Below are 17,378 nucleotides of genomic sequence, written 5' to 3' on the forward strand. Positions count from 1 at the left end.
GCTATGAAGAAACAAAATTCAGCCTCGATGGTATGCCTGCACTCATCTCCCTTCTGCCGTAACGTGACATTCTTACTTTAATGAGGTGTTCCTACTGTAGACCTGGCCAACCACATGTTCTAACAGTTCATCAGAAACCTTGCTGAATGGCAGCCATTTCATACTAAAACAAATGAGGCTTTTAAGAACTTCTTAAAGCTGCAGTTATACTTAACACACAGGCTACTCCTGAGAAATGCAAAAAATTTTAAAAAATATAGCTTTTTTTTTTTCTAGTTCTACATGAAAGCCAGAAATGAACAAAAATTATTTTATATCCTTAGAATTACTACTGCTTAGCTTATAATCCAGCAGAAGGTAAAAGCCATCCTAGGAAACAAAAAGCAGTGATACTGCAGACAAAAGCAGAGAACTCTGGACTGAACTAACACTTCTAATACTGACACAAGCTCAATATGGCTCTGACATATACATGCCTTAGCAAGCTGCTATAAATCATGCACAGCAGATATCAACATTCTGAAAGAGGCTACAAGTTGTTTCATGCAGTTTTCTTGGTTCAGATTCCAGTTCTCATTAAAGCATGGCTAACAAAAGTGCATATGATGGTGTCATTGTTCTTTCAAGGAAAAAAAAAAAAGGCAACAGAGGGGGTTATTAACCAACAAATACTCATTCTATCGTGTCCTCTATATCTTTCGTTTGTTTCATTAAGTACCTAGACTGTAAGCTGTAAATAGATTTAGATTCAAAAGAAAATGAAGATCTGTCTGTCCAGAACAGCACATATAACAGCCTCATCCATTCTTGTCTTATGCATACAAAACATACAAAAATCCAGCAGGTCTGCTTTTGTGAAAGTTGAGCACTGCACTCACATGACCCCCACGTCAAATAAAGCAAAGAAACAAATAGGTTTCCAGTGCCACAGTGAAGTACAATGTGAGATTGGGTTTCCCGGCCTACGTGACAGATGAAGACGAGATAAAACCAGGCCAAAGGCAGCTCCGCAATTTCCCAAATTGCTTACTTGCTTCCTCTGTGTTTTAAATCTCTCTTACAAAAAGCCTCAGTATTTGCATGAGGAATCTTGTGTTTTTTCAGTTCATGAAATTCATGGAATTGTATTGAAGCCCATGATTTATCTCTTCTCTTCCACACGGGATCCAGTTATGGGGCATAAAATGTCTTACTTTGTGCTTGCAGATCTCAGTGGCATTATAACTGTATGCTACACTATCTGCCACCCAATTCACCTCACTGTCTGTGGATGTTTGGCCATCTACCCTGGGTTTTACAAGGTTCAGGTCAAGCCACACCAGGGAAGCGTTAATTGAGTGCTGACAAGGAAGAGCTCTGTAAACAGTGACACATCCACATCTGATGGGGAACACTTCTGCGCTCCATGCAAGCATGGACGGGTTCATTTGGTTTCGGCAGCCCTACCTAACCTCACACTGGGACAAGGTGGAAGGGCTCTCAGGCTGTCCCAACTGGGCCTCAGCCAGGCAGCAATGAACAGCTAACATCTTTCACGTTCGGCTACTGGAGGTGCTGTGTAGCTCATCGTTTGTAATGTGGACAAAAAGGATGAGGCAAAGATCAAAGGGCTTGATCAGGAGAACAAACTCCTGGAAAAATCAGGAGAACAAACTCCTGCTCTTCAAAAGCATCAGGAAAAATGACTGTGCATCAGGAGATGTATTGAACACCTGGTTCTTCCACAAATCTAGACTTGCAGCATCAACTTATCCTGTGAACATTTGTTTCCTACTACCAGACACCACAGAGTGCTGATAGCACACAAGAGCAGCTCAGGCTCACTTCAGTGCTCCCTATTGAGTGTACCTTGCAAACCAGAGCCGGCTGTCAGCTCACCAGCTCACAGCCTACAAACAGGTACTGTCCCATACATGCCCAATTTCTGTGCTTATTTCAGGTAAGGTGGCTACAGGGAGCCATTTTTTAAAAAAGTAATAAAAAATGCCCACACCTTCTGCTCTTCAGTACAGTCCAGTCAAAGTAGCTCTCCTGTTTAAAGGATTTAGTGCAAGCTTTCTCATCTGAGAGAATTTCAATGTTTGTTATGAAATGGATCAAACAAAAAAAGCACCAGAATTACCCTGTGGAGTCAAGGAATATACAGGGAGAGCTTATTCCCACTGAAACTACAACAGATAAAAACAACGCAGTAACATGCTTGTAAAAATCTGCATGGCTGTCTAGAATGTGGCTTGTTTTTCATGTCACTGTTGCCACTGCTGAAATTCGCCACCTGCCACCTCACTGTGCTCACATCCACTGTTTGGGCTCCACAGATGTTCAGCAAACATCAATGAATGTCAACAGGTGCCACAGGTAGCACAGTGAGGCAGTGGTGGTGCATTTCAGCAGTGGCAACATTGGCTGACCTCCGCCAGTACAGACTTTTAAGAGCATGGCACGCTCGAAAATGACAGAATCATAGAATGGTTTGGGTTGGAAGGGACATTTAAGATATTTGGTTCCAACCCCCTGCTAGAGGCAGGGACATCTCCCTCTAGACCAGGTTGCTCAAAGCCCCATCCAGCCTGGAGTTGAACAACTCCAGGGAGGGAGTCATTCACAACCTTGCTGGGCAACCTGTTCCAGTATCTCACCACCATCACAGTGAAGAATTTCTTCCTAATATCTAATCTACATCTACCCTCTTCCAGTTTAAAGCCATTTCCCCTTGTCCTGTCATTACATGCCCTTATAAAAACTCCCTCTCCAGCTTTCCAGTAGTTGCATAGCTAATTTTCTGCAGCTGAAAATTTGCTCTATCATTTATATTATTATGTTTTTTGTCACTATTGTAGTTCCCATGGAAATAAATAGGAGGCATTACTTTCAGAGCTACCTAAGTAGTTTGGAGTATATAAATGGAAATTAAGGTTTACCCCACCCTCATAAATGTACTCAGCCCCCTGTAATGTTAGAGTAGGTTGCTCCTGAGCACTCCTGGTTCAACAGAGAGCCAATAAATCAGTATTTACTAGGAAACAATTTTATAGCTAAATCAATATTTCCTTTGAAAATGCTCAAATGCAGCTATTATCTAACAATTTCCAGTATGCACTATGAGGCCAAACTGTAATAGTCTTCTGTAAACACTGCTTTTATTTCGTGGCTTAAACATATATATATATATTTTAACAGGTATCATACTGTTAATTACTTAATTTGCTATTCCTTTTATAATTTAGGTCACTTGTGAACTCCTGCGTCATTCCTTATGAAAAAAACACGTTAATGCCAAAGAAAACTAATATGCTTTAAACAAATCTGGCATCTTCTTCATTTTTGACTTGAATTTTTATTTTTTTTCAATAAGAATAAGCTGTGAAAATGTGGTTTTTTAAAGTACAGTGTTTGGAGAAGCTGGAAAAGCCCTGAGTAGTGCATGAAACACTAGGGATACCTAATTTATGTGTTTAGACAGAGGCTCACACTCATGCATTTTTGCAGTAAAAAGCAGAGAAATGACAAAAAGCCTCCTACTATGAAACAAATGGAATTGTTTTCCAGCTCTCAGAGCACCTGCTCAACAGCTCTTTGATAAAGAGATAACAGTGCTTATAAAACTGGCTGTGGGCAGAACCCAAAGCCTGACGGAGTTGATTTGGAGACACTCACTAGTCACTCCAGCAGACATTAGATCAAGTTCTAGCTGAAATCTAAATGAAGTTGAAGTGCCCCTGGGCCTGAAAGGCAACACTATGGTGCCACCTTCCAGCCCCCAAACCAGAGAGCAAACCCAGGAAAGTTCCTATCTATACAATAAATAGTCAACTAGATAGATGGTCTCTCATCTGATGGAAATTCCACAAAAATGAGTTAGGATGTAGCATTTGATAACTTTAGCTGATACAGAAGTTAATTTTTAAACTCACTTCACAAGATTGATGTACTTCGTCTATTAATTACTGCTTAACTCCATATAATACCTGTAAAAAACAAGTTCCTAGCTTTAAAAAACAAAAAATGTTTCTGGTTTTTATGACTGTTTTCTCAGCACACATAAGGTAATGCTTACTCTCAGTATTGTACAGTCCACCGTAAGCATAACACATACTTCTGCTGACTAGAAACAAATATTTGCCTTGCTTGCTGTTCAGCTTGCTGTTGTCTTCATCCACTCATGTAAAGTAACAGTCTAAACACAAACGCCTATTCTTGCTTGGAAAAATTTTCTAAGAACAAAAGGATGCAAATCTCTCAGCTTTGTGAGCCCTCAAAACAACTCAAAGTCCTCCAGCCATGAGAAGGGATGGGTCGAAATAGATCTCACACCAGCACACTGGTGCCTGCGCCTCATGACACAGTGCAGTGCTCCCAGCCATGCTACGTGCGTCCCCAAGGGTGAGTGCATCATTGGGCAGGATGCGGGCAGAAAGGCAGACTGGGGAGCAGATAGGTTTGTACAGTGTTACTGCACAGCAGCCAAGGCTCTGGGAAAGGAACCAGAAAAGAGCACAGAGAGAAAACCCCATCACCCCTCCTTCTAGCAGCAATTAAGGTGAAGTTTCATTCTTAGAAACTCACTATTTAACTGATGGAGAGGAAGAAAGATTTAAGAGCCAAATCTATCCTCTAATCCTCTACTTACGTCTCTCAGACAGCTTTAGTTTCCTATGACCAGGAAATTGTTCAAGCTCTGATAATAACTGAAAGAACAAAACAAAACCAAAAACCCGATGTACATCAGCATTGTTTTATTTATACCACTTCTAAACCATCTAAGAGATCCATCAGTATAGGAATAGTAGCTATCTGGAAAGGAAAGAAGAACCTCCACAATACAGGGACAAGATGATCTTTTCTTTCTGCAGTTCTACTTTATCCTATCAGCACAGTTTTATTTTTTTTTTAACATGGCTATAACCAACCAATTTTTCAGGTGGCTAAAACTGTGAAAGAAAGATCAGACTACAGATGTACACCTCCGACAACAAAAGAAAAAGCAACATTTACGTTTTTAAATCCAAATGATAAGATTTGTTTCTGCAGAAGTTTTCCAGTGTACTTTATCTTCTAGCAGAATTTAGCCATTCTATTAAACAAACAACCACACATGGAGCTCTATACGCAGGGATGTACTCTAGGCTACCCAAGAAATCCCACACACTATATAGGCATCAGCTACCTGCATCACCTTCACAGCAATGAGCTCTCTTTAAGAACTCATCTAAAATAAAAAAATAAAGCCTCTGAAGCTTTTACAACAAAAAACAAACAAACAAAAAAAAAACCTGCAGCAAATCACCCCCAGTTAGCAAATGCACACATTTGCTTTCATGACATTAAGCAGAGAGGAATGAAAAAGTAATTAATTACCAAATTATCAAGTGCAGTCTTACCAGGGTCCAGTATTAAGACATATAAAACTTTGGCCATGCTTTGGTATAAGAAAAAAAACAGTCATTTTATTGAGAAATATGAGCTCTGAAGTTTAAAGTTTGTGCATCCACAGAGATACACTGTGATTTGTCATATAATTCATCACACTGCCATTTCTCAGGAGTAAATATGCACAAAACTTTTCCAACTAAGGTTTTCAGTTACAGCGAAAAATAATTTAATTTAAAGACATCCTTACATACTTAGTTTCAGATTTTGGCTGTTTTTTTTTCTGGTGCTTTTTTTTTTTTTTTCAAGCTGTATTCCTGCCAGTAGTGTTTCATAAAACCTCTGACACGCACATACAGAACAGCTCTGTAAACCCAGCAAAACACTTTCTGTTGAGCCACACCAGCCTGCATGCACTCCAAAATGGCAGCCTCATCACTGCCCATTGCCATGGCCACAATATGCATCAGGCTTGCACTTCTTTTTCCCCCCAGCCCTGTTCATTTATGACAGGCCTAGGTGCTTCCTATTATGGTGCCCGCTGCAGCTGCCAGAAGCATGCAACAGGGGACAGAGGTGCTGAGGCATCTGAGTAAGCTTGTTGCTACGACGGGTTCCTCAAGGAATGTTAATCAGCCTGAAGTATAAGGAGCTGGGCTGGGCTGGAGTCCTTTTGGCTTCAGTTGCCAGTGGCAGCAAACACTGAACATGGCTCAGCTAAGGCTGAGAAGGGAGAATCCCAGGGAAACACATGTTCAGAAAGCAAAACAAATAAGGCATTCTGAAAGATCTCAACTATCTGTCTGTCCCTCACAGTTCTCAGATGCTGCTCACGAACGTCAAAGAGGCAAGCAACTTAATTCCCATAACAAGGGCAATGCAAAAATGTGTTCCTTGTTGCCTTTCAAGTGTAAATCTAGTGTTTTATAGCTTGTTTTCAATAATTTCAGCTATAACAGTGCAGAGAACTGGGTCTGTTCCATCTGAAGAGAAGGAGGCTGAGGCGAGACCTCATCGCTCTCCACATCTGTGAGAAAGGAGGTTGTACTAGGATGAGTGCTGCTCTCTTCTGTTAAGCACTGAATTAGGCTGCCAATGGAAGTGGTGAAGACCCCATCCTTGGAAGAATTGGATAATCTGACATAGCACTAGAGGGCACAGTTTAATATCTTCAGTACCTTCATCAATGATATCAACAGCAGGGGCCAAGTGCACCCTCAGCAAGTCTGCTGATGACACCAAGCTGTAGTGTGTGGTTTACACACCAGAGGGACAGGATTCCATCCAGACAGGCTTGAGCAGCGGGCCCAGGTCAACCTCGTGAGGTTCGACAAATCCAAGTGCAAGGTCTTGCACCTGGGTCGAAGCAACATGCATTACTAATACAAGCTGAGGGAGGAAACGATTGATTGCAGCCTTGCCAAAAAAGACCTGGGGGGTACTGATGGATGGGAAGTCAGACGTGAGCCAGCCACGTACCCTCACAGCCCAGAAAGCCAACTGTATCCTGGGCTGCATCAAAAGAAACGCAGCCAGCAGGTGAAGAGAGTTGATCCTGTCTCTCTGCTCTGTGCTGGTGAAGCCTCACTTGAAGAACTGTGTCCAGATGTGGAGTCCTCAGTACAAGAAAGATACAGATTTCTTGGAGCACATCCAGAGGAGGGCCAGAAAAATGATCCAAGGGATGGAAAACCTCTCCTGCCAGGACAGACTTTAAGAGCGGAGGCTGTTCAGCCTGGAGGAGAGAAGACTCTGAAGTGAGCTGATAGAGGCCTTTCAGCATCTACAGGGGAGAAGGGAACAGACTCTTCAGCAGGGTCTGTTGTGATAGAAGGGGAAATGGTTTCAAGCTCAAAGAGGGTAGATTTAAGTTAGATACAAGGAAAAAGTCTTATACACTAAGGGTAGTGAGATACTGGAACAGGTTGCCCAGAAATATAGTGCATGCCCCATCCCTGGAGACTTTCAAGGTGAGGCTGGATCAGGCCCTGGGAAACCTGATCTTCTGTGCATGTCCTGATCATTGCAGGGGAGTTGGACTAGATGACCTTTAAAGGTTCCTTCCAACTCTAAGGATTCTGTGTTTCTATGTATGAAAAAAGTCTATTTTTTTTAGTCTTTCATGCTTATTTTTCAATAAAACATTCCTACAGATGTATAAGTACACAATGCTTATTTGGCAATCTACTTCTTAGCCGCTGCTGTTCTTCAAACTCTTTCTCACTCTTCTGATGAACATCACTATCTAGCAATTTATTTAGTTCTTTGCTAAACCCTACTATGCTTTCCTCTGTCATTCTCTATTATTGGAGTTACACTACTTTTCCAGAATCTCACTGACGAAGTTTGTAGAAACACTGCTGAAGAGCACAGCCAAAATGTCAACTTAGGTGTTTGCCCACTCCTTGTTGAAACCAGCTCTGAAAGCTAACAACTGCTTCCTTGGGTCATCAAGTGCACCTGAATCATATCCTCACTTAGCAAATTACTCTTCATTTAGATCACCCTTTGAAGCTCTAGTGGGTGACTGATGTGTTGTGAAAACCATTGTTTCTATGTAAAAGAAATTGTTCAGGGTGAGCTACCTTTTAGTTTATATTTTATTGAGCATCATATACATTAAAACCTTTAGGAAAAAAAGTAAGAATATTTGGCATCTTAATTTCTGTCTCTTGCCATTAAATAACTTTTTCAGTACAAATTAGTGCAGCACTGCCTTCCTGAATCTACTGAGTAGTACCAGTATACAACAAGATAAGGGCATTTCATGATAAAATTCCACCTTATCACTTCAAGAGAAGGCTAGTGCTCCTTCTCTTTAAATCTGATTTCTGGTCATTAAAATATCAATAGCTAGTCATTTTGCTCTTGGCTACTAGAAAAGACATCTCTTGTACAACTGTTTACACTAAATTGCCAAAATCAGTTTAGGAAAACAACATTACTACTTCAGTTGGCAGCGTGAGGTTGTCTCTGATTCTGGTTAATATTATTCCATTGAAACTGCACAGTCAACTTTGGACACAACATCATCAGACAGCCTAGTTTAAACACATTAATCCATACTTGAGCAGGTTCTTTAAATCATATAAACTAATGCAATTGAAAAATATATATCTTTATATCCATCAAAAAACAGACTTGGCCTAATGGATTGGAGGAATATCACTGATACGTAAGAATGGCTACAAAGTTGCAGTTCACTATGTTTTTCTTGTAATCTATCTATTCCAGAGCAAGCAAACCCTGGTTTTGTTTTGTTATCTTTATATCAATTTGAAAAATTTATATATTTCTTCAAAATGACAATTTAAGAAAGAAGATAATGATTCTGGTTAATACACGGTGTTCATGAATGCAAGCAGGCAAAAGCTATCATTAACACCTATTAAAGTAGTGCAGAAGGACAGAGGAGCTTAAAAACCAGCCCAGACTAGTATGCATTAAAACAATTACTGCCTGATTAACATTTTCCCAACATCTAGTGTTGATGAGTGTGGATTGCATTCTGATGTTCTAAAAGCCCATGAACCATTGATCTTTCTAGATGGAAAACAAACTTCCAAGTGGATGTGTGTTCAGTGAAGTCCTGCTCCTGAGCTGTGCCATACGGATGCTCTATCTGGACAGCATACGTGAGCATGTAAAAGTGGGAGCAAGCAGCTCTGAAAGATATTTTCAGTCACTGACATTGGCAGCCACAAGCACGCCTTAATCACTCAGTATTGTATATTCCGGGCTGTTTTAAGTATATCCATAAGCTACTGCTACACTGTGGGTACAAACTGGAAACTGTCTTGAACTGGGAGAGATGGGCTACTGCTATGCAAATCTACACTTGTATGTCAATTACAAGTTTGGTATTTCTTAGCTATATAATATGATAAGACACAAATCAAATAAATTTAACTGGAAGGTCTACTTCCAGTTTAACCTTTCTGTCCTTTTGATTTCCCTCCCCAACTGAAGCCAATAACAAAAATGCGCCAGTAAGCCAATAGCCTTTCCCTAAGTAATTATGAGAGCACCTTTTAGTTCAAATACCTTCTTGCTGAGGAATCTGATAGAAGCATTCAGTCAACTCAATTTCATTAGCTGATCATGTTGTTAGTGGCTTACAACTTAATTAACAGAAGAAGTAGGCTGTTTTATTTGTAGATGATCTTGTAAACAGGCGCTGCACACCAGTTTGCCTCACTGCGCTGCTCTTTGATTTACAGCAGATACTACTGACAGTGTAGCTCCACTTCAGCACCTGCAAAGCAAAGCCAGCAACAGGCAATACTTGTGCAGCAGCGTTAGGGCTGGAGAGTCAGATGTGCCATCACAGCTGGGTTCTGCCACCAGCCAGATACAGGCAGCTGTGTGGCTGCAGCAGCTGGGGAGCTCAGAGGAGATGCCCAGCTCAGCAGGCAGCTGCTGCCTGCTGCACTGCTCAAGGCAGGATGACTAACAGCGCTTTCCATGATGCTTTTGCTTGCTTGTGTTTGGCTTTTCAGCTATGCAGGGGACTGGCTGCAAGCACCGAGAACTGAGATCAACTTCTGTTGTAGGAATGCTCACCATACTGAAGGACACATCCATCTCTAACATGCTTTATTTTATGGTAAGTCTCCTGAATGTGGAAAGTTTTGGTGTATGATGCAAACCAAGCCCCTTGCTAACGTAACTGAGACAACAGAATGGTTTCTTAGGGCAGTTTCTTTATGATGCAGAGGCTGGATTGACGTTTCAGTGCGCACCACATTCATTGTACCATAACTTCAGACAACAGCAGAAGCCGCCTATGACTGAAGACACACGAAATTAAAAACAATGAATGGCCACATCTCTCTGAAATGCTTCATATCCCACTGTCTAACCTTGATTACAGCAACACACTACCAAGCACTCTACAAATAGGAATTCTTGGCTCTAAACACTGTCATGAGCCACAAGCAGCTAAATACTTGTGCCTGTCAGTAGCCACCAACTCCTTCATTGTTAAGCAAGGAGCTACAAAGTACTCATGTTTGTGAAGCTTCCTCCAACTAAAATCTTTGAAACATACAGTATTTTATGTAAATGTAATAAAGAGATAAATTAATGTTTACAATTTAACTTTAGATAATTAAATGGCTGGAAAATACTTCACAGTTTCCAAATTCTCTATTATGGTGGTAGAAATTAAAGTTTTTTTTTCCCCTCAGATGTAGTTCTAGTTATTCATATGATTTTGTCTACATTATTCTGTGCCATTACACTACAAGGAAAGAATCTCTCATACTGTGGCATTTCCTATTATTAAAGGGGCTACAAAAGTCGGCTGTTGTGTGATAGTTTGGGCCATTTGCTTATATTTATGGAAAAAAATGCCAAGCTATTAGTGAATGAAAAGCTATGCAATAATCCTAGAAGAAGCTAAAACGCTTAAAAGTATTACATCACAGCAAGCCTCAAACATGCATTGTTCATTTCATCTTATGTAACTGGGTATGTGAGATGCAGAAATCAATTACATTTCTTCTAAAATTTAAAGTAGAGACTGAATCTGTGTATTATGGGTTTCTGACTTGTTTTAATGTCTTGAAATGCCACTATAGCCATTTAGCATTACAAGTCAAATCTAGGCTCCTAGGTTTCCAAATCACAGCTGCCAGCTTCTCATGCCACAGGGAGGCGAGCATGTGCAAATCCTGCACAAAGAGAAGGGGCTGCTCCAAACCCAGATGTTAAGCCTGGCCCACCATGCTCATTTCTGTCCTTCTCAGCAAGAGATCTACACCTCCGCTGAGGCAGGTGCCTCCAAGAGACCTACAGCCCCAAAAACTCCACTTCTGCCCTCATATGAGCTGGTCTTTCCTCATTTTGTTTCTCCTCGTTTGACACCACCCTGACAGACTCTAAGAGGCACCACACGGTGGTACAGATGAAATTTGACCACAACTGAATTGACCTCACTACTCTGTCCCCTTGTTTCCAAGACGGCACACATTCTGGTAAGTGATAAGGAGGTGCAAGCCGTCTGTTGGAGAGCAAGCTTCAGCCATTATCTCCCTGTGGCACAACTTTACACAGTACAAAGTGTTGTCTCTTTATTACATAAATGTTTGTATGTATATATACACACACACACACACACATATATATATTTATATATATCTCACACGTCACTGCGGTTACACAAGGGCAAGTTTTCTGTTCTCCAGAAGCACAAGTATTCTGACTTGGCAGCAAGTAAAGCTCCACACAAGGAGCAACAGTCCAGCCCAGAAGTCTTTGAAATCATGAATTCTGGCTTCAGACCATGAAAATAGAGGAGTGCAGCTGGGAAGGAAGTCCTTCCTCACCTCCACAGTCCTCTTTTCCTTTTTTCTCACTATGAAGTATAAGGAAAGTTATATTATTAAATATGCATCAATTCTAACTCCGTCTCCCTGTCTCACCACTTTATCAGGATCCCTTTACTTATCACTGTACAAATGGAAATCCTTGATGAATAACATTTTTCCTGATGCTGCATTCAAACAAGCTTTTACTCACAAACAGCTGCCCCCTACTTAACTGTAATCTTCATCAGAAGCAGCACGTTAAAGAGCTAACCAAATCCCTGGATTTTCCTGGAAAGATCTGGGAACGTCAAGAGCCAATTAAACTATCATGTCAACAAGCCAAGTGTGATGGCACTGCCAAACGTTATATAACAGGACTGTCACAGGATAAACTCCATCAAGTTTTTTCACCTGGTTACCGATGCTCTTTATATCTGAAAAGCAAAGCAGAGGTCCTGTGTATTTTGCAACAATTTTGTCATGATAACAATAAAGTTATTTTCTACTCATTTCCAGCATGCACTTTTCATGAGCCATAGCTGCAACATAAGACAATGACTGGTGTTTAAATCCTTTTAAATGGATATGACAGCATTATCCTTTCCCTTAATTGGAAACAGGTCACTCTAATCTGTGGCTAGGACAGAAGAGGATACAATTTTACTTTGGCTGAGCTTTCATATGTGGAAACATCACAAGACAGTAGTGCTCCTATGAATGAAATTTCTGAAGACAATGGATTATAAATGAGAGACAAATCTGTCACCAAAGATGGTGCTGACAATTCAAAACAAAGACAACACTGACAACTAACCTGCTAATAAATGATCAAGCTACATCAGCCACTTTTATCTGTTCTACACTCAGCCCATTCAGGCTCCTGTAGAGTTACTTACTGACCACTGTGCCATCCAGCCTTCTCCACAGAATAAAACAAAGGTAAAGCAGGGATGCAGGCAGCAGGAGCTCTTTCCTGCCACTGGGACACCCATCAGTGGTAAAACAAAACTTCTGTTTGAACCATGTTAGGGAATTTATACAAAGCCCATTATTTCAAGTAAGTAATTAGTTTAGCTTCCCTTTTCCCCTGGATATTACGTTAGCTGGCTCCCTGTTGCCTATGTGAGCCTTTTAACACTGTGGAGGAGGAAAACAAAAATTCTTTTTAGCAGCAGGAAAATGTGATTATAAAACAGTTCTACTTGGTAGGGGACATCAGGAGGGAATGTGAAAAAAAAATAAAGAGGAACTTTGTAGATCTCAAGTTGTCTGTTTCCTTCATGAATAATTTTCATTTGCACTAAATGTTTACATCTTGGAAACTGTATTTTCTTTTTTAAAATAAAAAGAAATCATTAAAATTTCTGTCTGAGCATAAGTAACAAGTGGCAAGTACAGGACCATAAGCATATATATACCCACTAACATCTGCAGTCAGCGTTACATTACTGTCATCTTTAGAAGGTAGACGGCAGGTAACATCGATGCTCTGGGTATCTTCACTCAAAAACCTCAGGAGGATTTGGACTAGCAGTTAGCACCAGGAGCTGTCTGTAAATAGACTTCTGCTTTAACCCGGGAACATTTTCGCACACTGATGCACACACCAAACAACATAAAACAGCTCCTGTTTTAAAAAGTATTTTCACAGTTATCACGGTCAAACTAAACGAAACCTCATTCTTCTCAGTTCTAATACCTACAAAAGATTCCTTAAGAAAGGACCTTTACATATGCTTATGGATGGGAAAGAAGCCTCTGAGACAACCTGTGTATTAACCTCCATGGACCTTTTCCACAATCCTGTTCACAAGCAGTCATCAGTAAATCCTGCAAAAAAAGCTGTTAACTGCAACAAACTTAAAGTTCCAAAATACACAAACTGAAACTTTTCCATGTCTAACTTCAGGCACTCTAAAGCAGCACACTAGTGGTGCTTGCAAAAGTCACAATTACAGAAGTGAAAATATATTTTTGCATATCAGTTTCATTCTAAGTACTACTTCATGTTTGACCAATATACAACTAGTGCTGTCCTGCAGAAAGTTGTTGCTGCATCTTTGTATTGGCTGTCACATTTATTTGTTGTCTGCCACAGTAGCAGCTGCAAGTCCAAACCCAAAATCATGCACTTCATCTCAGTACTGAAGAACCACATGCTGAAAAAAGACAGTTCTTCTCCCATAAAATAGGAGAAATTTTCGCCTATGCAATTTTGCTTTTATCTTATTTGGCAGAGAAAGGAAACTAATTATGAAGAAAACAAAGTAGTGATGAAAAAGAAATATAAAATAAGCATCATATTGCAACCTTAATATTTTAAAAAGATTACCTGCTTGTGAAAGCATAATGAAAGATGCTTGTATCTTAAGTTAGGAATCACAATTAGCAAGCTAATAGCCTTATAAAAACTACAGTTTTCAGAGACATCACTCACTGTTAATAGAAACTGTTGCAGGTTAGCATCTCTGGAAATCAGAACACAGAGGCATCTAATTATGCCTTGGGGTCCTCTGTTTAGTGACCCCAATTACTAAGACATTTCCTCAAATTAATTCATTCCTGTTCAAACAAATATCACAGAAAAAAAACCCAAAAGCATAATAGAGAAACAGTTCACAGATGTTAGTCAAGAGTTTCTTCTCTGTTTTCTTTTTTTTTTTTCCCCCCAGTGCTGTGATAGCCTTTGCATGTCGTTCAAAAGTTCTTACCTAGCACAGAGCTCAGCTCCTCTGCCACTCCTGTTCATATAAATAAGCCAAGTTAACAACGATGAAAATGCCATGACATGCTAAATAAATAAACAAGTAAATAAATATTGCAAGCTGTTTCTTAAAGAAACCCAGATAAATGGAAAGGCAAACACCATGAGAAACCATGCTTACATACCCACACACAGAGACTCTTTTCCTGATTTTCTCATATGATTCTTAAGAAATTACTCTTGGTATAGAGAGTTGGATATTCCTGCTGGACTGAGTTTCATTCACTCGGCTTCAATTTCTTTATAAACTAAAATGGTATCACTTACCTAGACGCCTTACGGGAGCGTTGCAGTTTGCAGTTATGTTAAAATAGGAGGTAATGTTTAAAAGCTGGAATTATTTTAATAATCAAGAATGAAATTATGAAATTAAGATCTCCTGCACTGAGTTTTCTTACATTATTACATAGGCTCACTTATTAAAGAAATATTCACATTATGGTTAATATGCATTAGTATATCAGCATGATAGAAAAACAACTGAAAGATATCGAAGAGATATTTATACAGGGGAGAAAGATCTTCTGAAAAGGGGAAAAGAAAAGAATTACCTTAAGAATTGAGTATAAACTCCAAAACCAGAGGGTGGCTATTCCTTGCCGGTACAGTAAAACCAGCCTCTTCCTACATGCTGCAATGTGAAATGCTATGTAGAAAAGTGCTTTAGAAACATACATCCCTATTTGATAGACCAAGCAGACTGAGGCAATACAATACTGCAATACAAAATTCCAGTTTTGCTATAAAGCTCAGCATCAGTCTTACTGACTCCCAGATTAACCACAACAACAAGACTTGACATATATCAATCCCTCAAAAATAGCATTGAGCAGATGAAACAGGACAATAAACTTTTTCTAAATCACATTTTCCTTTCCATTTGAATAAGCATGCACAAAGAGAGTTGGTCCTGTAATCTATGGCAAATAATACTTTTAAGTAGTTCAAAGAAATAGAAGAAAAACAGCAATAGATGTAGCATCTTTATATTGACTTACCAGAGAAGTGTGAGAACTCAAGAAGAATTGACTTGTAGTCAGTTTTATCTTATTCCAAAACTACCTTGCCCTCCCCGTTCATAAGAAACATCACATCTCCGCCTTAAGGAGGTAACAAATGAACAGGCGAGGATTTGGTGAAGTAGTGGTGATGCAGACATAAAAAGGACACTGATAGGTGTTCAAACTTGTCAGTAAGTCAAGACAGCCCCCGACCAGCCACGGCCATAGTCCCTTTGGAGCAATGCCAACTGTACCACAGTATTCATGAAGTGCTGAAACAATTCCAAGGCTCCCCACTTTGTACCTTTATGGCACATACCCGACGTACCCAGAATAATTAAATCTTTCAACTGGCAATTAAATCTGAAAACAGAACAGGGCAACTCTTAAAACAGATATTTAATTGCTACTAAGCGTGTCTCAAGACAGGAAAAGCAGAGGACACGACAAAGAAACAAACTGTTTTTATCACAGGACAACCTGCACTAGAGTGCCAACAGCCTACATCTCACCCACAGGCTGAGCCAGGCTCAGACCCAGATGAGAGAAGGTATTTGGTAGGGGCAATCAAAAAGGACAGCAGCTTTTAAAAGAAGCATTAGCTGAGTCAAAAACGTTCAGAATTATCTGACTTTAAAAGAACCTCCTTGCAACTCCAATGGTTATAAAATATAGATGCCTAAATGCAGATCATCATACAGCTCTATACATTAAAGAGGCAAGAAACAGCCCATTTATTTACTATAATTAAGACATCATTCTCTCTCATTTTACATGTTGCTCCCCAAATACTTGGGATATCTGCTAACAAATGTGAAAATACATTCTAAAGCAAAGCAGCAGGCTCACTAATTTGAGTTCAAAAAAAATAAATGCCAGCAACGTACTTATATGTCACTTGTAAACCGAACTTACAAAGGAAAACATACCCACGAATGAAGTGGAAAACTGCCAAACAGGAGAAGAGTGTTTCCATGCACAGCAGAGCCCAGCACCCTCCCCGGGCACTGTGAGCTTCAGTGAAGATGTGGTCTGAGAAGCACATCCCTGACCTTGCTATTTATCATGGCAAGTAACAGACGTATTGACACAGATGGCAGTTAGGTTGGCCATCAGCTCTGAGGGTGTTCCTCCCGAGGACACCGCCTTAGGGAACCCAAGCACTTATATATACAAACGAAACGCGGCTGGTACCACCGATGGAACCAAGCGCTCCCTGCCTCCATCACTCTTCACGTTGCCGATACCCACGTACCGTCCTACACCAGAGCTCCAGCTCGCAGTGGGGCGAGTGCGAAACAATCAGACGAAAGGCTCATCGCGGCAGCCAAAAACACCGGTTTGGGTTTTGATAACGCACAGGGTGCACGCGTGGCTCCCGCTGCCAAGCGCGTCGCTCGCAGCACGCCTCGCCTCACGGCAGCGCCGGACCCCGCGCCCCACGCGGCACAGCGGGCCGCCCCGCGGGCACGGCGGCGACACGGGCACCAACCCCCGGAGACTCCTACCTTGTTGGAGGCCATTTCGCTGACGGAGTGTCTGGTCTGCAGGGTCTCCAGCTGGTCCAGGCACCAGTCCAGCTCCTCTAGGGTCTCGCTGGCCAGCTTTTGGTAGGCTTCCTCTGCGAAGAGACAGGGAAAGGCGTGCTGAGTCCTCAAGCGCTTCACGGGGCTAACAGAGAGCTCCAGCGCGCCCATTCTGCCGCGGCCGACCGCGCCGCGCTGCCCGGTGCCCGCACATGTGTACTGCTCCTTCATATTGCCAGCCCGGACAGGCTGGCTGCGCTCCGCGCGGGGCACGGCTCCCCGGCCCGCGGCGAGCGGCGGCTAGGACCGAGCACAAACTTTTCGCCGCCCGCGCCGGCTGCGCGCCCAATCGGGCCCGGCCCCGCCTCGCCCCGCGGCCGCCTGCGGCGCCGCCTCCTGGCGGGAG

The 17,378-nt window shown here is 41.3% G+C and overlaps 1 protein-coding gene across 12 annotated transcripts in view; it reads right to left on the bottom strand.

Moving 5' to 3' along the window:
- PDE4D (phosphodiesterase 4D) overlaps positions 1–17,378 on the bottom strand; it is a 586,915-nt gene that overhangs the window by 34,743 nt on the left and 534,794 nt on the right. For 10 of the 12 annotated variants that reach the window (XM_040656476.2, XM_040656475.2, XM_004937252.5 and 7 more), the window contains one exon: positions 16,955–17,067. In XM_040656476.2, coding sequence (XP_040512410.1) covers positions 16,955–17,067 — 113 coding nt within the window. Of the gene's footprint in view, positions 1–16,954; positions 17,118–17,184; positions 17,273–17,378 lie in introns of those variants that run through there. The other 2 variants (XM_025145253.3, XM_046905518.1) reach the window with 2 other exon arrangements.

Source organism: Gallus gallus, chromosome Z, assembly GCF_016699485.2.
Source record: "Gallus gallus isolate bGalGal1 chromosome Z, bGalGal1.mat.broiler.GRCg7b, whole genome shotgun sequence".
Lineage (NCBI taxonomy): Eukaryota > Metazoa > Chordata > Aves > Galliformes > Phasianidae > Gallus > Gallus gallus.